The sequence below is a fragment of the Protopterus annectens genome, chromosome 4.part1, assembly GCF_019279795.1.
Source record: "Protopterus annectens isolate FY-2018-M chromosome 4.part1, PAN1.0, whole genome shotgun sequence".
NCBI classification, from domain to species: Eukaryota; Metazoa; Chordata; order Ceratodontiformes; family Protopteridae; genus Protopterus; species Protopterus annectens.
The window spans coordinates 70,484,172-70,509,006 of NC_056734.1; the positions used below are offsets into that span (position 1 = coordinate 70,484,172).

Here is a 24,835-nt window from a genome sequence, read left to right on the forward strand (position 1 = left end):
CTTATGTGTATGCTTGGGAATAGGCTCAACAGTGTCTGGTTCCTTCCCGGCCCGGTAGAAAACTATGTCAATAAGTTGGTCCACCGGGGGTGAGGGGTACATCCAGGAAGTAGAAAGCCCCGCCCCAAAAGCCTCCAAGAACACAGACTCTTCAAAAGGAGGAAGTTGGGCAAACCAGCCACCTTTCTAAGAATTTCCAGGATGCCTCCAAAGGAGATGTCATCAGGTGGCGATCGAGGGGATCCTTCTCCCTCATCAACGTCGATGTCTTAGGTGTTGGACTCCATTAGGGAGTCTATGTGCCTCCTTTCGTACATCTTCTTCTGAGGAACCTCTTCCATTGGGTGCTAGGAAGAAAGGGAGAATCCTTGTGGGGGATCCCTGTGGAAGCTTCCTGACCCTGATGGACAGAGATGATGGACAGAGATGATGGGCTCAGAGCTCGGATCTGAAGTGGGGTGAGGGATAGGATCTGAGACCAGAGAGGGCAGTTCTCTATGCACACAGAAAACCCTTTCAACTACCTGAAAGGTTGGTGGAGCAAGGGACACCCCCCCCCCCTTCTCGTAGCCGAAGCAGCCAAAGAGGGAAGGCTGGAGCAGACCTTGATCTGAGCCCTCCAGAGACAATTGGACCCAAGCTCTCCAGGACTGAAGCACCAAGGGGAAGGGAAGGATCTGACAATGTTGGAGCCAAACCAATCCCCCCGCACCCAGCACCGACCTCTCAGATCTGAGACCTGCGCTGATTTCATGGAGTCGGTGCAGGGCTGGTCAGGAATGCTTCAGGAGTCGAGGAAGGGAGATTCCTTGGATCTGATGCCACATCTCTAAGCGATCCAGGATCCTTCAACTCTGAAATCGCAAGTCAGATCAGAGAAGGAGATAAGATTGTTTGGGCGGATTCTCTCACGGATCCAGTAGGGGATGGAGTCGGCAGGACCCCCATATGGATCTGAGCCCTAAGGAATCTCTGCATCATTCTGTCCATATCTGCCTCTGTCAAGCTCTTAGATGAAATGGATGAAGCTACAGATGTTAGTTTGGACAATTTCCTTGCAGTATGGAACAACTGGGCCAGCAGAGTTGGAGAAACAGGTTCCAAGAGAAGCTTTGGGGATTGGCTTCTAACTGTCAGATTTGATGGCTTAGGATCAGAGTATGAAGTAGATGGTGTGGGTGAACAGGAGATAGTGATGCTTCCTGTCAGGTCCGACTAGACCTGTTGACCCAAGGAAGGCTTATTGCTCTTTGGATCCAAAGGGTTCAGATCCGAGACTTTGGCAAATTTTTCTGGCAACTCCAAGAAGTCCTTCAGCGCTCTTCTGAAGAATCACTTCTTAGGATCCGAGGAGCCATGGTGATGTTTGGAGGGGGTTTGAGCCCCAACAGAAGGAGAAGATGCTGCCAATAATCCTTTTAAGATTAATTGATTCCTATGGTAAGAAAGGGCCCTAGGATTGAACAAGGAGCATGTATTGCAATCTAACTTAAGATGCTCTGGCCCGAGGCAATAGACGCACCTATTGTGGGCAGCAGAGTTTGGGATCTTGTGGCAAAAGAAGTGCATTTCTTAAATCCAGATTTATCAGACATGCTGAAAGTGAGGCCACACCAGCAAAACAATCACAGTAGTCAAATTAGAAATAGTGGTACCAAAACATTCCAAGCTTAACCCACAAAACTAACACACTACAAACTTTTGAACTCCAAAAAAACTCTTATTTTTTAATCTATATAAAGCTAGAAAGAGAAAAAGTGCCAACCAGGCATGAGAAAAAGAAGGGAGGGAGGGAGAGAGAGAGATGGAGAGAAATCAATAACAAAACCCTGATGCCAGCAAAACCTAAGCAGGCAAGGAGGGAGGAGAAATAAACACTACAAGAGTTAAATAACCCCACAGAGTTAACTTTCCACAAGGAAAAAAAAAGAAAAAAATGCTTCATCTCATGCTCAAGATTCTGCTGATCCAACCTGAAATGATGGCAGCAAATGAGATATGGGAAGAAGGGGATGGTGTACAGCATTATGGGTAGAGGGAGGAGCTCAAGATTCAGATCCAAGTCTAAGAAAGGCGGCTAAATTAGATCAGAGGATCAGATCCATAACCCATCAGTGAGGAAGAATGAACAGGACAACATCAGATACAGTATTTTCCAAGAAAGGAACTTTAATGGAGTTGAAAAAGCTGGTTCAAACAGTGATTTTGTCAACAGTTCCAGAACAAAGTTTAAATCCAAAGGAGGAACAGGTTCTCTGATTGGAGGCACACGTAAAAAGGCTCCTTTGAAAAAGGCCTTACAAGGCTTATGCGAGGCAATGGAGCATTCCTGGTGTCCCATTTACAAATTAGGGAGAACTTCTAACTGTACTTTTGACTGCAGGAAAAACTAAAACCAGAATCAAATATATGTGATAAAACTGGAGGACATCCAGAAATGGGGCTGAGAAAGGATCAATGTTCTGAGATGAGGTCCAGACAACAGAATGCTTCCACTTCCCAAGGTAAAGTTTACAGGAAGATTCTTTCTGAGAGGCTGCTAGGATCCTGATCATCTCAGAAAAAAAGATGTCACTGACCATTAATGAAACTGTAGAAACCAAGTGGCTAGATTTAGGTTATGGAGATCTGGGTGATTCTTCCCAGACGGGTGTGAAAGAAGATCCTACACTAGATCTAAAATCCATGGGGGTTCCCTGAGATGAGATTTTTAAAGGGGGCACCAAATCTGTCTGGGCCAGAAGGGGACTGTGAGTATGACAGCAGCCTTACACTTGGTCGCTTTCTGTAAAAACCTGAGGATCAGGGGTTAAGGTGGGAAAGCATAGAGAAGACCAGGAGGTCATTGCTGTGTTACAGCATCCCTCAGTAACTGTCTCTGAAGTATGGTCATAGCAAAGCAGCTGCTGCAATTGGTGTTGTCCAGGCAGGCAAAGAGGTCACAGCAAGGAAAGCCACAATTTCTGAAGATCTATTTTGCTATCATTGGTTTGAAGGATCATTCAGAGGCACCATAATAGACCTGGTGAGTCTGTCCTTAAGGCAACTGAGAGAACGGGTGTTGCCATAAGATAATGGTGCAAGGCCATTTCCCACTGCCAGACCCTTGCTGCTTCCCAACACATGGGATACAATCTGGTTCCTCCTTTTTATGGCATGTTGTCAATTTGGATCAAGAGCACCCCTAGAGGGAGACAGTTCTGAAGTTCCTGCAACACAAGGAGGACTGCTTGCATCTTTAAGACATTGATGTGGATATCTGCCTCGTTGGCAGTCCATAAACCTTGGACCATCCCCCCACTGTAATTCCCCCTACCATAGGGAAGAGAAATCTGGGGTTGGTGGAATGAAAGGTTTGTGGGACAGCATAAAAGGGAAAGTCTAGCCACCATTGCAAATATTTCCTTCATGCACTGGTTGCCAGAAATGGTTTAGATAAAGGATGTAGGAGCTTAAACCATTCAGTGTGTAGGAGCCATAGCATAATTATAATATGGTAAAGTGCAAACTGAACCATTAGTACCAATGACACAATTGCCCCAGAACTCTGAGAAATAGAATGGCATTCAGGGATGTCACGTGAAGAAGGGTTAGCACCACCCACCTCAAAGTCTGAAATTTGTCCTATGAGAAAGAAACTATGAGCTTTGCTTTGTCCATGTGGCAGCCTATGAAGAGAATTCTCTGGGTTGAAAGAAGACCTGATGTCTGAAATTTTATGAAAATTCCCAAGGATAGGCACAGCCTGACTAGACAGCCCCTGGCCTTCAAGAGAGATTCCATCATGAGAGTAACCAGGACCAGTCATTCAGGTATGGGAAAACTTTGAATCCTTGTAAATTGGTATGGGGAAACTTTGAATCCTTGTAGATAAAGGTGAGTCGCTAGGACAGCCATGCACTTAGTAAACATCCTAGGCACTGTGGTGAGACCAAAAGGCAGGGCTTGTAACTGATAATGTGCTAGCTCCCAGATGGAAGCAAAAAAAAAAAATAAAACACACCAGGACTCTTTTGCTGTCTTAATGTGGAAGTAAGAATCCTGGATATTCAGTGAGCACATCCAGTCATTTGCTCTGAAACAAGACAAGATTGACTGCACAGAGATTAGCCTCAGCTGGGTCTTTGTACCATACTTACTTAAGTGGCTGAGTTTCAATATGGGCCTGAAGTTTTGTTTTTTCTTCAGAACCAAAAACAATCTGGAGTAAAAGCTTGACCCTCTCTTGTCTGGTGGAACCTCCTGGATGGCTCGGTCAGAAACAAAGAAGCAATCTCTTTTCCAGCTGCTTCTGTCTCACATAGGATCATAGGACCCCTGGGACAAATTTGTGGTTTCCCATCCACTCGAGCTTGAAGAAGGTCAGTGAGGTGCTCTGTTTGACGTGTATGGGAAGTCTATTCCAGAGATGGGGCAGCCTCTGGGAGACAAACCTGTCTCTCCAGCAGGTTTTGTTAATGTCACATATTAGGTTCAGGCCTTTTGACAGGGTAGTGCGTGAGGAGTTAGACTTACGGATATGGAGCATCTCTAGTAGAGCAGGGTCCGAGATTGCCTTGCAGGCGATACACAGATCACCCCTGAGCAATCTGCACGATACCAAGTAGAGTGATAGTGATTTGAGCTTGTCCGCATAGGACAGGTGTTGGAGGCCATGGATTCTCTTTGTGAGGTATTTCAGTGGCCTTTCCATTTGGTGCAGATGTTTGGAGAGGTATATCCCAAATGGGGAGTTATGCTCAATTATTGGTCTAATGAGGGAGGAGTATAGAGAGGTAATAACTTCCTTTTTTCTGGATGCAATCCCTTTACTTATGAGATGAACAAAGTAAAAGGCTTTGCTGACTACATGATGGTTGAATGTGAGGTTGTTATCAACTAGAGTGCCCAAGTCTCAAACCACAGGTTGTGTGCTTAGGGTGTCGCCGTTATTGTGGTAATCAGTAGGAGTCGTGTTTTTGCCAAATGGTATGATGATACTTTTTTTTTTTGGATTCAGCTTAAGGCCATGACTTTGGCACCAGTCATTAGCTGCTGCGAGAACCTTTTGCAGTAAGTTAACATCATTTGAGGAGTCAATGACAGCACCCAACTTACAGTTGTCGGCAAATTTGGTCAGCCACAGGCCTTTTGTCTTGCCTGTACCTCCAAAAAATAGATGCCAAACAGTAGGGGACCCAGGGCAGATCCCTGGGTAACTCTACTAGTAACAGGTCTGCTATCGGAGGTGGAGGTGCCTATTTTGACTTAGAGGGTCTTGTCCTGACAGAGGAGAAAATCTGGCAATGGCTGTTTTGATTTGGGTGGAGACAGGAAAAAGGGTACAGAATTGCCTCTGGATATGATCCCTTTGACCCATATATCCTGCAGATGGCCTTCACACAGCTAGGTAAAGTGATAAATGCCCCCGAACTGACTCCAGAGTAGAGCAGTTGGGCAGATCTTTAGGGACGATGAGATGGCCTGTCAGAAAAGGGCCCATGATATCCCTGGTTCTGTGGATCTCCTACTCTGGGCCAACTTCTGTTTAAGGGGTTACCTCTGCCAATGCTGCCCCTGTCAGGGCTGGGCATCAAGCTGTTGATGCCTGGACTTTCTGAAACAGAGTAGTTTATTGGATCTAGGAGGTTCCTTTTGCTGTTTGCTTTATGGTCTTTTGGGACTGAGTTCGTGATTTACTTTGTTTGGCGTCTCCATGGCAGAAGGCTCTAACCAATCCGACTTTCCAGGTACACCTCTGATTTTGCGTGATGTATGGGATGACACACCAGTGACAAGATCTGAATTCCGGCAGGTTATCTGCCTGCTTACTCAGTTAACTAACACGTTGAAAGAAAACAATTCTAATACTGGCAGCGGAGTTGCTGCAAACCAAGTTCAGGAATTTGGCGCGAATAACACAGAAACAGTTAGGACTGACGAACCGCAAGCTTCGGAAGTGTTTGGGCATCATTCTGGAGCAGTTCCTAGGAGGGGAGCTCCTTCCCAACAACACACTACCATTAATTCAGCTGACAACGATTTGAGACCATTCAATTTTGGCGTATGGACTAACAAACCGTTTACCTTCCAATCAGGTACTGTTACCAACAATATTCCAGCTGTGAATAAAACTGATAGTGATTTTTCATTATTTAACGACAAGCTATATGCCTTTAAATCTACTAAAATTGAAATAGAACATTTGCAAGAGTGCATCAGGGTTAGGAGAGTACCAAAAGGCCTCCGCATAAATAAATTTCCCAACAATGCTACACCAGGGTCACAACTGTTGAAAGACATTACAGAGTTGTTTGACAAAATGGGACTTAACATGATTCAACTCATGATCAATGACTACGAAAAGAAAGCGGAAGGACTGCTTCAAGAACTTATTGTGTTGAATGACTCAATTATTTCTGACTCTCATTTTTTTAGAATTAAAAAAGAATATGATAATGTATTTTTTGAAGTAGACCAGTACTGCTGTAGAATTATGGAGAGGAAAATCAAGAAGTTAGAGAGGGATTTAAATGAGTACAAGAATGGGACAGCATATCAATCGTTGGCTAAAGGGAGATGGTTCAACAAACAGGTGAATAATAATGTTGGTAATAAGAATTTTCATAATCAAAACAATGAAACCCCCTTTGTGGAAACTATAAGACGTAGTGAACGTTTGGCACAAAAACAGGGCAACAGCAATAACACTAACACTCCCAAAAATGTTGAGAATCAGGTTTTTTTACTTCCCCCAGCGCAGACAAGGGAACAGAGCCCAGTATCAGAATCAACAAGCGTGGGGGAAACAACGGAGATGAATATACCTATGATTCTCAATGAATTACATCTAACAGAATTTACATCTGAACCCTGTGTTGTTACAACTAAAAGTAATTTCTCTATATTTAATTTTACAGAGATTCCTATTCAAGACACACATTTTGAGTTATTCACGAAAGGGTTCCACTTTGTTCCAGCCAAACCTTTAGATGTTACTAAAACTATTTTAGAATTAAAACTATTTACCAGACAGTTAAATCTGGACATATTCTTCAAAGGTAAGGCTTTTTCAAAAGAGTTATTGAGTAGATCAAGTACTTTTAACCCACCTCTACACCCGGTTATGAAGATTTTTGAAGATCTTGTTGAGACAGACATTAGAAACTTGTCTAAATCTCACAAGAGATCAGAGAATTTCTCTCAAAACTGCTTTTCTCTTATAGAACAACTTAGAAAAGAACAAGTTCGTGTTATGAAACCAGACAAAGGGGGTAGGGTGGTATTAATGTACAGAAATGATTATGAAGAAAAAATACACAATATTTTACAAGACACTGAACAATACAGTATCCTCTCCCTGAATGAAATCAATATAGCATACGCAAAAATTAAATTTTTATTACAAGATCATTTGCTACAAGGGGTGATCAATGAAAAATTATTTAACTTCTTAATGGTTAGTAAACCTCTCACTCCAGTCATTTTTGGGATTCCCAAGGTCCACAAAGGACTACAGCCGTTAAAGCTTAGGCCGATTGTTGCAGGTTCTGAAGCATTACAGAACCCTTGGGTAAATTTGCTGACATCACACTCAAGAAGACTGTAGCATCTTTCAAACACATTTGCAAGGACTCTTGGGATTTCCTTAGGAACATTAAGAAAGAGTTTTATGAAACTACTGATTTCATGGCCACTATAGATGTGATAGAGTTATTTCCCAGCATCCCGCACAATATTGGTCTACAATAGTTCTAGGAGATTTTAATTAAATATTCAGGACTAAGTGCAAAGATTATCAACCTTTTAGCAGATTTTATGGAAATTATTTTGGATAACAACTTTATTTATTTTAATGGAGAACTTTTTAAGCAAAGAAAAGGTGTGGCCATGGGCACACCATGTGCCTCGGCATATGCAAATATTGTTTTATTTCATTGGGAAAGTGAATTTATCTTCACTTTACCTTGGAAAGAAAATATAGTACATTATCAACGATACTTGGACGATATTTGTATTTTATGGAAGGGCAATAAAGAAAGTCTCCAAGTATTTTTAAACTATATTAATAATACTACATATTTTTTAAAGTTTACATCCAATATCAGTGACTGTAGTTTAAATTATTTAGATGTATCGCTTGTTAAGAATTTGGAACTGCAAATGTTCCAGTCATCGGTGTTTAGAAAAAACACCTTTTCTAACACATATTTACATTTTAGTAGTGGCCACCCGTTTTCACAAAAGAAAGGCATATTAAAAGGCCAACTCATTAGGGCTTCTAGAATGTGCAACACAGATGAGATGTTTTTTTAAGGAGGTTAACACATTGACGAACTTATTTTTAGAAAGAGGATATCCTAAACCCCTGATAGATACAATGTATCAAGAAGTGCTATCGAAAAGGGTTGATTTATACTCCCCCTTATTGGGAACATCAACTGAAGTTTTGCCTGTTTACAACAACTCACTGAACAAAAAAAGTGATACTTTTAATTTTCAAACTGCATTTAGTTGCACTTTTAATAATGATGTTTACAGAATAAAAAACACAGTGTTGAAATATTGGCCTATTCTGAGATTAAATGAAGAGACCAGCAAATGGTTACCTAAGCAACCAATGTTTGTCAATGCAAGGAACACTAATTTGAAAAATATGTTTGAAAGGCACGCACAACAACTAAAAAATACTAGGAGATCTACAACTGGTACTTATAAATGTAACTCCTGTAAACAATGCCCATACATTATTAACACTGATTCTCACTATATTAAATCAAGAAAATTTGAAGTGAAATCTGAGTTGTACTATAATTGTGCATCAAAGGGTATAGTCTATTTAGGGGTATGTCAAGTGTGCGACAGTTTTTACATAGGGAAAACAGAGAGGATGCTACGTAGAAGGATTTACGAACACCTCTACGATATACAGAAAAAGAAGGATTCAAATGCATTTTACAGACACCTAACAATATGCCCCAAGATGACTTTAAAATTTATGGTGATAGAACAAGTACCTTTGAACCCTAGGGGCGGTGACTGGGAGACAACAGTTGAATACAAAGAATTAACTTGGCAATTAAGACTGAATGCATCAAGACCTCCTGGTTTAAATGAAGCTATCAACATTATGAGTTTATTAAAATTAAGGCGAGCAAAACTTTAAAATGTTGTAATTTAAAGGTACACATCTACACACATAAAATTTATGGTCTCTAGGTTTTCAATAAATTCTAGCAACTATATGAATCAACAAAGTACAGCTCAGATTTAGTATTTATTTCTTGTTTTTATATTGTTGCACATTTTCATATATTTAATATACACCATTTATTTATTTATAATTATATTTATACACAATTAGATAGTTTATAAAAATATTTTTTAGGAACATTGAGATTTTAATTAATTTAATCAAGTTGTTTTTATATACATTCATTAATTGTATTACACTTATAAATTGGTTTATGAACTTTGTTTAATATGTACACAAAAGTCATGGGGCATTATTGTTATTCAAAGACGTGCACACATAAACATACTTGCTTATTTTTAGTTAGTCCCCCTTTTTTTACATTTGCGTACATAACAGTTATAATACGCATTGATTTTAGGCGGAATCCTTCACATATATATTACGCACATTGCCATTTTAACATACGGGTTGATAGTCAACCACACACGTATATTGTTTTCAATTTCGTCTTACTCAAGACGGATATGTGTATTGAATAGTAATTACAATGATTTTTAAAGTTTGAACATGGTTTAAAAACCATAGACAGAGGGTTATGTTCACACTACTTGAACGATATTATACCCATGTAGTGTCAAACACTTTCAGTGTTAGATACCCTAATAGTAATAATTAGGCAAGAATTGACTTACAACAGTGTTGCAAGACAGAATATACGTAAAGTAACCCATTTGTTGCTTACAATGTTTTACATATATAAAAGAACGAGTTTATTTTAACAAAAGTTTATTTCCATATATACTGTGGTTTTAAATGTCACTAATTCTACTGTATTTGCACTATTACAGACAATAGAGGTGGCTTTGGAAACATGAAGCATTATTAAATTATTTATTTTTATTTATTGTCAAAATGGCAACTACACTTTAGAAATTTGGAAAGTTTACGATAACTATGCACTTAGCACTTTAATTGAGAGTCATGAATTGAATCAATTGTTGTTGTAATTGTTAATTGACAATTATTTGTTGTATATAAACGAAATCTAGTCACTTGTGATTTATCTTTCCCTGTTATTTCAAATGACTAAATTTCCCTGCTATTTCAAATGACTAAATTACTGTACTGTTCTATAAAAAAAAAAAAAAAAAAAAAAAAATATGAATATATAGCTTAGGCTATTTGTTTTTTACCTGTTTTTTTTTCGCTGTATTTTCTACTACACTAAAATGTATGCATTGTTGCTTAAATGTTTAACCTTGTTTTAATTGTGGAGCTTTTCTCCCCGGGCCTCCACTGAAAATGGAAATTATCCAGCTGGACTAGCCCGGTCAACAAATGTAAAATAAAATAAATAAATAAAAAATAAATCTTGAAAAAGCCTGACATAGCTTCAGGCGAAAGCGCTTGACTTACTGGATTTACTACTTGTTGGTCCGTGGTGTCTGTTTCAAAATAAAGAATTTTTCTGCATCCTTGGAAGAGTTTATTGGATCTAGGAGGTTCCTTTTGCTGTTTTAAATATTTAAGCCCTTATAATTGATGCCCAGAAAGCCTTTGATAGGGTTGATACAAATTTCTTGTTTGATCTTTTACCGTATTTTAATATATCACATGAGTTTGTCCAAATGTTACAAATATTATATAGTAATCCCTATACTACATTGTATATTAATAAAAGCTTCTCTAAAAGAATACAGATTAAGAATGGAACACGCCAAGGTTGCCCTTTGTCCCCTTTATTATTTAATATCTATCTTGAACCATTGTTTTTATATATTAAACAAAATGTTTATCATAATGTCCCAATAATTTATAGAACTAAAATATTAATGGCAGCTTTTGCTGACTATCTTAGCATTTATTGTGCATCTCCATTATCAGATACTGAAAAATTATTGAAGGCTGTTAATGAGTTCTCAAAAGTCTCTAATTATAAAATTAACTTGAAAAAAAACAATATCTTCCCTTTAAAGACACCTAAACCCTTTTCGTTATTGCCCTTAGTGGGACAGGTAACATTTAAAGAAAATATTAAATATCTAGGTATTGAGTTCTCTACAGATAATAAAGACTTTTACAATAATAATATTAAAGCAATCTGGGAACAAATAATTTCGGATTTTGGGAGATGGAAAAATTTACGACTGCCAATGTTAGCAAAAGTTTCAATTATCAAAATGAACATATTACCACAATTATTGTATATTTTTAGGTCAGCCAATTTATTACTTTTGAAGACGTTTTTTAAAAAGATTCATAAAGAATTGGCTAAATTCATTTGGGAACCAAAGAAAACCAGGATATCTTATGATAAATTAATGACCCCAAAAAATAGAGGAGGACTGGAATTACCTAATTTTGAAATGTATTATTTAATTGTAAATTCTAATAGAATTTTAAGAATTGCCAATTATGATATAAATAATACTAAGTGGACACCACTTTGTAGTTCTGAATTATAAATATATTCTAAAGTTAAATATCAATCCTAAAGCAATACTTTTTTTAGGTAAGGATACGTTGAAATTCTATGGGATTATTGAACACATCAAAACAAACATATTCTCTTTACATAACTTATTTAATTCATTAGATTTGGTTCAACATATGATGGTTTTTCAACCCTTTCATAAGAATCCTAATTTAAAATTGAATAATCAACTAATTGATCTCAACAAGTTTCCATTGATAGTTAATCTAACTCTGATTGATATATATAAACATCTTGACAGTTAGGCCAACCAAATAAGACAAGAACTTAACTTACCTAAAAAGTATCTGGTTATTCTGAGACAAATTAGAGAACTCACTATAAGCTATTTTAAAAGTTTTAAACCAGAAGAAGAGGCTATTAATAGATGCTCTTTGTTGTGGCAAGCTCTCCAACAGGATCTTAAATATATCACGACAGCAAATCAATTAATTAAAGAATTTCAATTTCATGATAAAATTTTGTTATCAAACTACTGGGAAGAGAAAATTTTACTGACAGATAGAAGTAATATGTTAAAAGCAATTGACTTGACCATCAAATCTACTTCTCTTCAAAAATTAATATATACCCAGTTGATGATTTGGAACAATGCATATTATACACGCCTTACCCTGCATAAATTTAATCCCAAAAATTCACCAACTTGCCCATATTGTAAGAATCAACCAGCTGATCTTCTTCATATGTTCTGGAGTTGTAAATGTATTTTCAAACTTTGGAATTCCCTTAAGAGTCAACTTCAGAAGGTGGGTTACCAAAGTACAACGTTATCATGGAAATTTATGATTCTGCATATTCCCCCGAAAGAGATCCCTAAATCACAAATTATTATATATATTAATATTTTTCTATTAATGAAGCTTTATATAGCTTCAAATTGGTTAGACACATCTAAAACTTCATGGCAGAACTTTAGAGTTCTAGCAACAAAACATATATTGGCTCATAAATTACTATTAAACCCACAAAATAAAATTGTTAATAATCCAAAAATTTGGGAACAGATTTTTAATATTATACTAGCATCGTATTTTCAACTTGGAAATATTAATAATTATTTATGTGTGTGGAGAGAATTTAGTAATCAACTGTCTATTACTTGCATTTACTCTTATGCTTTTTTATATTTAAATGTATTACATGGAAGCATTCTTGTAAATATTGTATCGAGAGTGTGGTTATTAGTGATATTAGTTGATGTTTGATTTGTGAATATATGTTATTTTTGATCTTACTTGTGTTTGAAAATAATATAACAATAAAGATTTACTATGGAAAAAAAAAACAAATATAATTATCTAACAATGTGGTCTATGTTGCTTTATGTGAGACTTGCAGGGCCTATCATATTGGGAAAATCCATCAAGCCTCAAAACAACACACATATAAGCATTTATATAGCATAAAGAATAAAAAGGGCACCAACACATTGGCAAAACACATTATGCTTAACCCTGAACATTATTTTAAAATCACTGTTGTTGAGCAGGTAACACCTAAGGCTAGGGGTGGGTGTACCTTTCTCCAATTAGAAGTAAGAGAGTTATACTGGCAAGTGCATTTTAATGCATTTAGTTACCTGGATTTGAATGAACAATGTTCAATAACATGTCTTTTAAAATTGAAAGCTTTATAGAGATAGATTTGATTATCTAGGACTGGTTGATATTTTTATTATATTGTTTTTTAGGGATTTATATAATTTTAAATGTATATATTTAAAGTATGTTCTACTTTAAAATGTAAAGTGTCAATTGTCATGTGATGGATTTTTGGTGGTCTATTTAAACTGGGGATGGGGAGGTGAATTCACTTCTGAAGTCCTGTAATATTAGGACAAAAGCACATTAGTTTTATATTTTTCCATGTTGATTCATTAAAAATTAATTTGGATTTTACTGCTGTGCTCATTACATCTTTCTTGCCTTAGGCGGTGGAGCGGAGTTGGGTTTGTTCCAATGGAAAAGATGATTGAGGCTCCGGATGCAGAATCGAATGGGACTGGGTAGACGAAGCCAAAGAGGGAAGAGAAGTCCAAACTCTGGGAACAGAGAAAGCTCTATCCACTACCTCAAAGGCAGAATGTCTTGGAGAAAAGGACACCAAAAAATCCGATAAGGCAGGCTTATGGACCATCAGTTCCATTCACCCCAAAGGCAAACTACTTGAGGAAGGAGTCAGAGCCAAGCCGTCCAGCGCCGAAGCTCCAAGGAGCAGAGACGGCTCCGACAACTTTGGAGTCTAGTCCAACACTCTGGAGCCAGCACTATGGCTCCCACAGTCATTCAGATCTGAAGTACTTGGGGCCAGACCACTCAGAGACACCACTGGAGTTGAAGACGCCAACATCTTCTCAGATCAGAGAAGGAGTTAATAATGGAGGAGTATTACTAACAAGGGTCTCCGGACCCAAGGGGACTGGTGCCAGAAGAACTCCAATTTCTATCTGCATCCCGAGGAACATCCTCATTGTCCCGTCTGCATCAGATTCTGTAAGGCTCTTGGAAGATCGAATGGATGAGGCCATGGATGAAACTCTTAAATGGTGCAGATGTGACTGTGCCAAAAAAGGGGAAGGGAGCTGAGAGGTGATCAGATACAACAATATCTGAGGTGAATGGATATGTGGAGATTTATCTGTTCTACGTTTTGGATCCTAAGCTGTCAGATCTGACTTTTTGGCATGTTTAGGAGGAAGCTCTGATGACAGAGCTGAAACAGCAGAAGTTCTCAGCTCCGGAGATCTTTTATGAGACTCTCTAGTATGGGAATCTCCTTTTTTATTTGTACACCAGAGGCTGTAGAAGCAGATTTACAGGGTAGCAAGCCCCTAAGAATTAACTTATTCTTTCTATCAATCAAGGAACAGGTATTAAAATCCCTACAGATATCACAGTTGGCATTGAAGCGAGTAGACCCTAAACAAGATACACATTTTGAATGTGCATCTGAGTTGGGAATTTTGTGGCCACGGGCCACACATTTTTTAAAACCCAAAGGTTTATCACACATAATGAGGAGACAACAGATAAAGTTAGAAAAACTTTTATTAAGGAAAACTCTAAAGAATTTGAAAAAGGGTAGAAAGGAATTAAGAAGTAACATCCTAAGAGTTATTAAAGGGAGGAAAGAGCAAAAGATATACAGATAACTATAATTATATAAACATATTTATATAAACATAAAGTTAACTCACAAAAAACACTATTAAAGCTCATCTGAGAGTTTTTAGTGACCATGTCTGAATGCCATGGCAAAAAAAAAACAGCTCTGGGGTATGTCAGGTGATTGGGGTATTATGGGTAAAGGGAGGAGCTCAAGAATTTCAATCTTCCACCAGCTGGAAGAAGAGGCTGAGTAAAATCTGAGGATCAGATACAAACACAACAGTTGAGGAATGAATGAAAACGACATCAGCAGATTTATATATTACCCCTAATGAGAATAACTGAGATCATACCATAGATAATTTGAGGGGACCCATGCATGAGATAAAGCATTTAGGGGCTCTATCTGTCCATTAGTAGTATGGGGGCAGTCCTGGGGTAATTTTTTTCCCCATCCATAGAGCTAAGCTGTGTTAGAAGATGGACAGGGATGAACTTTGTGTGTGTGGATGGGGAGTCAGTTCCATAGCAGCAGTATCATCTGTGAGATATACTTGTCTCTCCATTTGGTCTGTTGATGTTGCAGAAGACATTTAGATCCATAGACCAAGTATTTCTGATGCCATTTGACTTGCTGATGTGCAGTAAATCCATCAGTAATGGGACAGAGGATGACTTGTATGCCAGACACAGGTCACCTCTTAGCAGGCTGTAGGAAACAGAGTATAGTGACAGGACTTTGAGTCAGTCCATGCGAGACATGTGGTTTAGGCCTTGCATCCTTTTAATAAGGTGTCTCTGTGTATGTTCCATTTCTCGTATGTGTCTAGACAGATATATGCCAAAGGCGGCAATTATATTCAATGAATGGCCTAATGAGGGTTAAGTAAAGGAGGACAATGACATCCCTAGATCTAAACACAATCCCTGTGTTTACAAGCTGTGCAATACAGAAGAGCTTTCTTTCAGCAATGGACATATGTTAGTTAAATGTTAGGTCACTATACACAAGTTCCAAAATCCCAAACAACTGGGTCAACTCTTAGTGGGGTGTATTGTCAATGGGGTAGTTCCCTGGGGTAGATGACTTCCTAAAGGATACAATAATGCATTTTTTTGGCATTTAGTTTCAGTCCATGATTTTTGGCATCAGATATTTATTTGGGACAAACCTTCCTGCAGGATGGCTAAGTCATTTGAGGATTCAATGACTGCTCCCAGCTTGCAGTAATCTGCAAACTTAGTCAGCCAGAGCCATTTGGTATTGGCTTTTACTTCAGAAAATCAGATGCCAAGCAGAACAGGTCCCAGCACAGAGCCCTGAGTGATTCCACTGCTGACTTGTCTCTTTGTGCAGTTAATTTCCTCAATTTTGATTATCTGCATCCTATTGTGTGCGTTTCCTCCAGGTGCTCTGGTTTCCTCACACACTAAAAAGACATGCATCTGAAGTGTTTCTCCCTGGGCCTCCGCTAAAAATTGGCTTCATTCCAAGTCGGACTTTCCCAGTTAACAAATGTTAAATAAATAAATCTGTGAGCCAGCTGGCAATCCAGCAGGTGACTTGATGATTTATTCCCAGTTTATTTAGCTTTAATACTATGCTTGAGTGCGGAATCGTGTCAAAAGCCTTTGGCCAGGTCGAGTTATGCATTGTGTACCATTTTCCTTCATCCGCTGCTTTGGTGATCTTTTCAAAAATATTCACCAGGCTGAGTAAGCTTGACCTGCCCCTGACAAATCCAAACTGAGATGGTCCAATGTTTGGAGGTTCCCTATCTCCTGATTGATTAGTGACATAAGTTGTTCCATGAATTTGCATATGAGGCTAGCTGGTCAGACTTATGGGTCTGTAATTGCCTGGGTCTGTGGAAGGTCCATCCTTATGAAGGGATGGCTGCAGCTATTCTCCATTTGCTTAGTACAAAACCTGTATGGAGGGTGAGACTGAACAGTGTTGTTAGGGGTGCAAGTGTTAGCTTATCTAGCACAAAATTAAGATCCTAAGGAGGGGCCACTCATTTTCTTGAAGGCGTCTTATGCAAAAATCCCTTTCAAATGTATTTTAACAAGAGAATACATTGAAACAGGAGGATCCACGGGCAGACATGTTGAAATGGCTTAAAATGAACTTTGATGGAGAAGTAAAAAAGGCACAAATAATAATACTCACACAAATCTTCCCATCCTTGCCAGAAAGAGTAGGATTGGAATTAAGAAGAAGTTACGTACTTACCATAACTTGGCATCTGTGTTGTCCATTTTCATTCTTCTTCATGAATGGGTCTAGGATCAGACCTTTGGATCCGACTCTGCCACCTCCACAAGACTTTGGATCCGAATCTCAGGTTCCTCCCTCTACCCATAATGCCCTATTCCATCCCCAACCCCTCAAATGGAGTTTGCTTCTTTACCCCTACAGTGTTATAGAGATATAACAGACACAAGGAAATATTAAGGCTAACCAGGAGCATGAAGTTTCCCATATCACCCAAAGATTCTTCTATGAGTGACAATGCTGGGGATGGCTAGGAGGAAAGGTGAGGAGGAATGAAAATGGAAATAGAAGTAATATCCGTGGTATCCTCGAAGTCTCAAACAACCCACTAAACAAGTATAGTGGGTCCTAAAACAAAACAGTGTAAGAAATGTCTCTGCGTGGGAGATTTTCAATCCATATATACCTCTAATCACTGTATATTAATCAGATCAGATAATGGTAGTAGAAGTAATGAACTTAACCTTGTCCTACGTCAAAAAAATAATAAAAAATATATAATTTGAAATATCATACAAAATTACTAAGTATTCAAAAGTAATCCAAGCAGGGTAGGCAGTTTGTTTCCAGTTCAAAATCTTTTAAGTAAACAGACAAGCGATCCAAGTAAAACAAAAATCAGAAAAGGGTTTCCTGTGACAATGGCACAGTTTTCTTCAATAACGTTTTTGATACTGTGATAATCCAAAGTGTATGTCAGGACAAAGCTATTTTTATATTTATTATTCTCTGTGGAATTTCTTAACATTCTCCTACTGGGGAGGTTGAGTGAAGGTGCTTCAGTCCTTTTCAGTTCTATAATGGGTTCCAGGATGCTTTTTAACATCTGACTTTCATAGCCTCTCATTAGAAAATTATTCTATAAGTTGTTCAGGTTTCTCAAAAATTGTTCCATCTCTGTGGTAATTCTAACTAATCTATAGTCCTGGGACTTCACTATATTATACTTGGTTTTTGCAGGATGCAGACTTTTACTGTGGAGTAATATGTTAACCCTCGTTACGTGGAACATCTGGGAATTTATTCCTTTGGGCAGGAAGTGTAAGGGAAAAGGGTACGTAGTAACTTCTGGATATTATCTTTAGTACCCATACATTTTTTTGTGATACTTGTCCAGGAATTCAGATGCAAGGAGAAATGACACAGACTGCCTCCAGAGTTGGTCAGTCGGGCAATGCTTCAGGCGCATTGGTAGGGCCTATCCAACAGGGAATCTCTGAAACCCTGGTTTTGCAGACCCCCTCTGCCTCTGGGGTGACATATTACCAATGCAACCTCATCCTCTGCCTCTAGAGGAAGTGGTCCCATTGCAGGTCTTGAAAAAGTCCCAGAGATTTGCGGAACCACAATTTTTCCCACCTCGCTGGTTTCTAGAGAAGGTTCGTTGAGGGGTAGATAACTTGATTCCAATAGCAGATACGGTCTTTCCTTCCTGCTCGCTGCAGGTCGGCATATCTTACACTGATTGGCCAAACAAAGTGGAGCCATCAAAGGGGGTATTAACAAAAGATGCCTTAAAGAGTTCTACAAAATTGCATAACCTTATCCAGGCATGTCGCCTAATGGCTATGCCTGAACTGGCTGCTGGTGAGGCACCCCCCACCATGTGGGAGATTAGTCTCATCGATGAAGTGGCAATAGAAGACAGAACAGCCAACTGAGGAGAAACCTTTTTGAGATCCTCCACTGACATGTACTCAGTGAGAGAGTTTGAAAGCTCCTTGACTAAATCTCTCAGTCTTGGTCTTTCGGCTTTTCGCCCGGTTAGGGGTCACCACAGCGGAACTCCGGTCCGCTAATGATTAGCAGTGGACTTTTACGGTGCCCAGTTGCCAGCCCGACACCCAGCCTTCAAAGAAGGAACACCCATTCATGCACACAACTACCAGCATGTCTTTCAAATGTCACTCGACCGCGGGAAGGATATGCAGACTCCACACAGAAGGCGCTCCAGCTGAGAACTGAATGGGAGAACCTCTTACTGTGAGCCAAAAACGCTAACTGCTTCACCTCCGTGGACTCTGATTAAATCTCTTGGTAAGCGAGTAAAATGTGCCAGGTACTTTAACAACTTCAGGTCAAATGTGGTTGAGGTGTGGATGTGGTTTCCGAACTTGTCCATCATTCTGAACTCCCTGCTCAGTGGAAGGACACAGCAGCACTGCTCGACTAGCTCCTTCCTAGTGGCTGCCTCTACAACAGTGGCATCAACGGAAATACCCTTACTCCAGTGGGGTTTGCCTGAAGGAGGAATTTATCCAGGTGCTTGGGAATGGGATTGACAGTGTCCAGTTCGTTCCAAACCCGGTGGGACACTAGATCAATATGTTCATCTGCCAGGGGGGTATCACTCAAGACGTAGATGGGCCAGCCCCAAAAGCCTCCAGGAACACAGACTCCTCAGAAGGAGGAGTTTGGGAGGACCAGAAACTCTTCTGTTTGAGGATTTTCAGGATGTCCCCAAAGGAGACAAAAGGTGGTGATCAGGAGGATCGTTCTCACTCATAAAAATCAGTACCTTCCGTGAGAGATTCCATAAGAGAGACTATGTGCCTCCTCTTGCATGTATTCTTCCAAGGTAATGCCTCCTTGGGGTGTTCAAGGGAAGTGTCAGAAGAAAGGACAAATCTCTCTGGGGAATGAGTGTGGAGGCTTCCCGGAGCTGGCTGACCTAGAAAAGCAGAAATGATGGCCTCAGAGCTTGGACGCAAAGAGGGGTGAGGGGTAGGATCTGAGATAAGACAGAATGGGTCTCTATGCAAAAAGAAGGTCCCTTCTATTACCTGAAAGGCTGATGGACCCAAGGGATACCCCTCCTCCCACTCAGAGCAGAGGCAACTGAGGAAGGGAGCTCGGAGCCAACCCCAGATTAGAGTCCTCCGGAGAGAATCTGACCCAGGCTGTCAAGAGCCGAGACTCCAAGGGGAGGGACAGAACTGACACAGTAGGAGCCAAATCCAACTCCTCGGACCAGTAGCTGGCCTCCCTGATCACACAGCCTCTCTGAGCAGACAGTATCAGAGTAGGGCTAGTCAGGGAAACAGTCGGAGTCAAGGAAGGAAACTTCCGCGGATCTGACGCAGACCCTCTTGGGGATCTTGGATCCTGGGACTCTGAGACCTTAGGTCAGACTGGAGAAGGAGATAGTATTGACAGGGTAGGTGCACTCACGGATCCAAGAGGAGACGGAGTTGGCAAGACCCCCATCTGGATCTGAGCCCTGAGAAATCTCTGCATCATTCTGTTCATATTTACCTCAGTCAAGCTCCTACAAGATCTGGATGAAGCTGTGGAAGGAGGCCTAGAATGCTTTTGAGTAGTTTCAAATAATTTAGAGGGCAGAGCTGGGAAAACAGGCTTCAACACGCACTCTAGTGTTTGGCTCCTCGCTGTCAAATTCAAGGGCCTGGGACCAGAATAGGAGGTTGATGGTACAGGAGAGCTTGTGATGGTTATCATGCCTGTCGGATCCAAAGAGACTTGTGGATCTGAGGGAGGCAGTACTGTCTTTGGATCTGAAGGGGTCAGATCCGAAGCCTAAGTTCTTGAGGAGGGCTCCAATGAAGCTCTTTCTCACTTTTCAAGTGCTCGCTTCTTGGAGTCTGAAGAGCCATGAAATTTAGAGGGGGGTTTTGATCCGCAACAGAGAAATAAGGGGCTGGGAGTAAGCCCTTACTTATTAGTTTATTTTGCTGTTTGGAAAGCACCCTGGGGTTGAACAAGATGCAGACATCACAAGCAGAGTTAAGATGCTCTAGCCCCAGGCAATACACGGACTTCTTGTGGGCATCATAATTGGGAATCTTATGCCCACAAGAAGTGAATTTCTTAAAATCAGGCTTTTCAGACATACTACCAGAAAAACAGCACTCTATACAAAAGCACATAAACTTAACCAACTATCAAATAAATTGCCTAATCCATAACTGCAGCTCAAAACGCTACACAAAAAAAACTGTTCAATAATCAGCACAGAGTATAAAGCAGCTATCTACCTATCAAAACCACAGAAAACCTTTTTTTTTCATAAATACACAATTAAAGTTATAAGAAGGGCACCCAGAAGGCAAGAAGGAAAAGTAACGCAGAAACACCTAACGTCAATGATTTGCTAGAAAGCTAGAAGAGGGAAAAGGAAAGGATACTAACTCTGTTTACTCTAAGAAATATCTGAAAAATATCTATATTTTAAGAAATAGATACATGCTTACACTTGAGAATCATTTTGCGAATTTGTTCCAATGGCGGCAAATGAGATCTGGGGAGTTAGGGATGGGATAGGGCATTATGGGTAGGAGGAGGATGTCAAGATTCAGATCCAAAGTCTTTTAGAGGCGGCTAAGATGGATACAAGGATATGATCCCAGTCCCTAATCATAAGGAAGAATGAGAACAACAACAAACCCAAATGTTTAGAAGGAGTAGGATTAACTCAAGTTATAGTTGCTGTCAGGTTTGGGAAGTGTACAAAAATTTAAAAGAATGAGGAATGTTATACACTCTACCTGCCTTTTCAAGGGCAGCAGGCTGACTGTTAGAAAAATTGCAGGCAGAGACATACATATCCTCCAGAGCTGACAGAACTGGGGGGAATGGGTGAAGGCTCTGGAAAATCCTTCTGTAAGAAACTTTGGTGTTCTCCCACTGAAAACAGTGGCACATTCTCTGAGAAAGAGAAACCCCCACAGGGAGAATCAGAAACTGAGCTCTCCTCTTGTTGATCCTAAAAGGACAGTTAGAATGTATAAAGTTCCTCAAACTTTTAGTTTTTATTCACTCTTCCCAAACCTGACCCAGCAGTTATTGCTTTAGGTTATCCTGCTACTGCTAAGCATTTGGTTCATTCCAATGCTACTCAACTCAGATACCATCTTTACAGAACTAAATCTTTCAGATAAAAAGAAAATAAAAAAACACCACCACATGATGTTCACATGGCACTTGATTTATTAAATAAAAACAATAAAAATGAAAACTAAGCGCTTTCATTCTACTAATGTTCAGGGCTTCATCAGAGTAAACCCATACTGAATAAGAACTCAATTAAATAGCTTAAAAATCATGTGACCAGTGCTGCACCATATCAATTTACATTTTAAAGTCACCATTCATTACACAAATACTTTTGAGTGAAACAATGCTAAAATCTTCCTTGTTCATCTTACATAATACAAGTTCACATATTTTTCATGAAAACATGCCAAAAAGGTGCTTCAACAAAGTATTAGTTTAAGGGTGTGCACACTTATGCAACCAGTTTATTCTATGTTTTTTTTTTATATATTTTTCCCCAACAGATTTGTTTGTTTTTCAACTGGACTGTACAAGTTATAGGTCACATTAAAGGTGGGAAAAGTTTTAAAATGGTTTATTGTGGTCTCATTTTTTATATCACAAAAACCTGGCATTTAACAGGGGTGTGTACACTTTTTAATATCAACTGTAGCTTAGGCTACTGCAACAGCGATCTGATGAAGAACATCTATATGCAAAGTACTGTTTTGTGAGCATGCTCAGCATAGCACTATGTGCAAGCAGGGAAATCACTGTTGCAGCAGAATCCTTATTTATGAAAAATAACCACAGCAGAAGTCCACACTTCTTTATGGATGCCACCATGATGAAAATCCCCGATGCAGCTGAACTCTTCTGTTTCTCAGGACACTAGTCAGATATACAGCTAAAGTTTGCAGCAACATGTACCAGACCAGTTTCTTGAAAAGAATGTTATGGTGGCTGCAAACCTCTCAGAGTGAACTGTTTTTGCAGCAGAAGGTGATGTAATTTTCCAACTATTTAGACAAGCGATATCTAGAAGCTGGTCTGCACTGCATACAGGATACAAGAAGTTACTCAGGTCATCTTATCGTCTTACTTCCAGACAAGTAATGCATGAATAGCCTATGGATATACAGCATTTGCAGTACACTTTCCACACTATTCTGCTCTGACACCATCTTAGACATAAAGGAGATATTTTTAATCTGCACATAAGGACAGTGCACTTCAAAATGGTCCAAATAGCCTAAAAAAGTGTAATCAAAAACGGAATTCCATTACTTGTTAGCTTCATTATAACTTACAACAGACATTTTGTTTTAAAGGCATGGCTATCCAAGTTTGCTGCTGACTGGAAACTGATTGCTACTGTTTGCTTGCCCAATGACACTCATCAGTTATTCCAGCAATGTCTACACTATGCCAGGACTTGGTGTAAAGACAATGATTTCAAGTTAAATGCTAAGAACTGTAGTGTATTTCTATTAGGGAAATTAAATTTCTCCATTTCATATCACATAAAAAATACACCTTTCCAAAATGGTATGGTTATCAGAGTCCTGGACACCTACACTGATAGCACACTCATTTGACTACCACTTCCCCTCAAAAGTTCAAAACTCCTTCTACCTGGTCAACTAATCTTCAAGGGCATCTCTTCTACATCTAAAGCTGTTCCACGCCACTTAGATTTATCACTCAACTTCAGAGACTAACAGAGATTCCTAACTACAAAGATCACAGGCCTCAAATCACTCACTCATCCCATTAGACAAGCAGTTCTCTTCACTGAACGCTGTCTCTTACAAACTCCTTCACAGCAACCACGGTCTTCCTTTTTGTGCTGTGAAAGATCTAACCCTTCTCTGCCTCATGCCTCCGTGTAACCAATGGTTGATCAGACATCCATGTCAATGACATAAATCTTCACCAACAGATAAATATGACCCATTTATTAAAATTACTGATTCCTAATCCAATGCATTCTTCAACTTTGAAGTGAACACCCCCTACATGTCAAACAAAGCAATAGCAAAGTCCAGTTTAAAACAGATCTTGGATAACTGGATAGGTAGCAATAAATTTCCCAAAGTTATCTACTCTAAGTAGCCCAACTAGACAAAAGAAAACAATGCTAAATTAAGAGCCCATTTGACTAGGTAGTTAATGGTCTTGCTCAGCAACAGCCTATATCCAACCATGAACCGACGTCAGTGGTCAATTTCATGGTAAAAATATTCAAGACATTTAAACACTACAGATACATACATCAAATAAACTTTCCGATCAGCAGAAATAAAAGGAGTTCAGAAGATGGTGGTACCAGTGGCTCTGTAAACAAAGAACTTTCAACTTCAAAAAGAATAATGCATAAGCCTGATCTGGTATGACATTTATCAGGGGAATATTCTAATTCAGAAGGGCAGGCTGTATAGCAAAAGTGCCTTTTTAAGATGAAACCCGTATTCAATTAAGTAATGCAATAAGATTGTACATGTATATAGCAAAGTCAACGTGTCATGTCTTGCAAGATGTTTTTTTATTCTGATCCTCAATTTTGTTTACAGATTCAGAATAAGAGTACATATACATACATCAGCAGGGGCCTTTAAGTGAGATCCAGATGTTTTTCCAAATGTTTTCTCTCCAGCTTCTGCATCCTTGCAATTAGATTCTGTTTCTAAATTCACTTGTTGTTTGAAACGTTTAACAACTTCTAATGAGCCAAAAACAGGTCTTGCTTCTCCCTGCAAATAAAAGTAAAGTGCAGGAAGAGTTATGTTTGAGACACACTAATTACAAGAAAAAGTATCCCTTAATTAAGATATTTAGAACTTCAACTTTGACTTTACTGTAGTATGCATTTCCTAAGCATTCGTACATTATCAAAAAGAAGCAATGTATACAATTACAATAAATGTAAGGACAAGCAAATCACATAAAATGCTGCTACTATCACTACAATTGGCAATTTACACACATTAAAATATATTAAAATG

The 24,835-nt window shown here is 39.2% G+C and overlaps 1 protein-coding gene across 2 annotated transcripts in view; it reads right to left on the reverse strand.

The window, feature by feature from the left end:
• ZBBX (zinc finger B-box domain containing) overlaps nt 1-24,835 on the reverse strand; it is a 2,136,907-nt gene that overhangs the window by 1,324,586 nt on the left and 787,486 nt on the right. For both annotated transcript variants that reach the window (XM_044069997.1, XM_044069996.1), the window contains exon 8: nt 24,431-24,583. In XM_044069997.1, the coding sequence (XP_043925932.1) occupies nt 24,431-24,583 (153 nt within the window). The remainder of the gene's footprint in view (nt 1-24,430; nt 24,584-24,835) is intronic.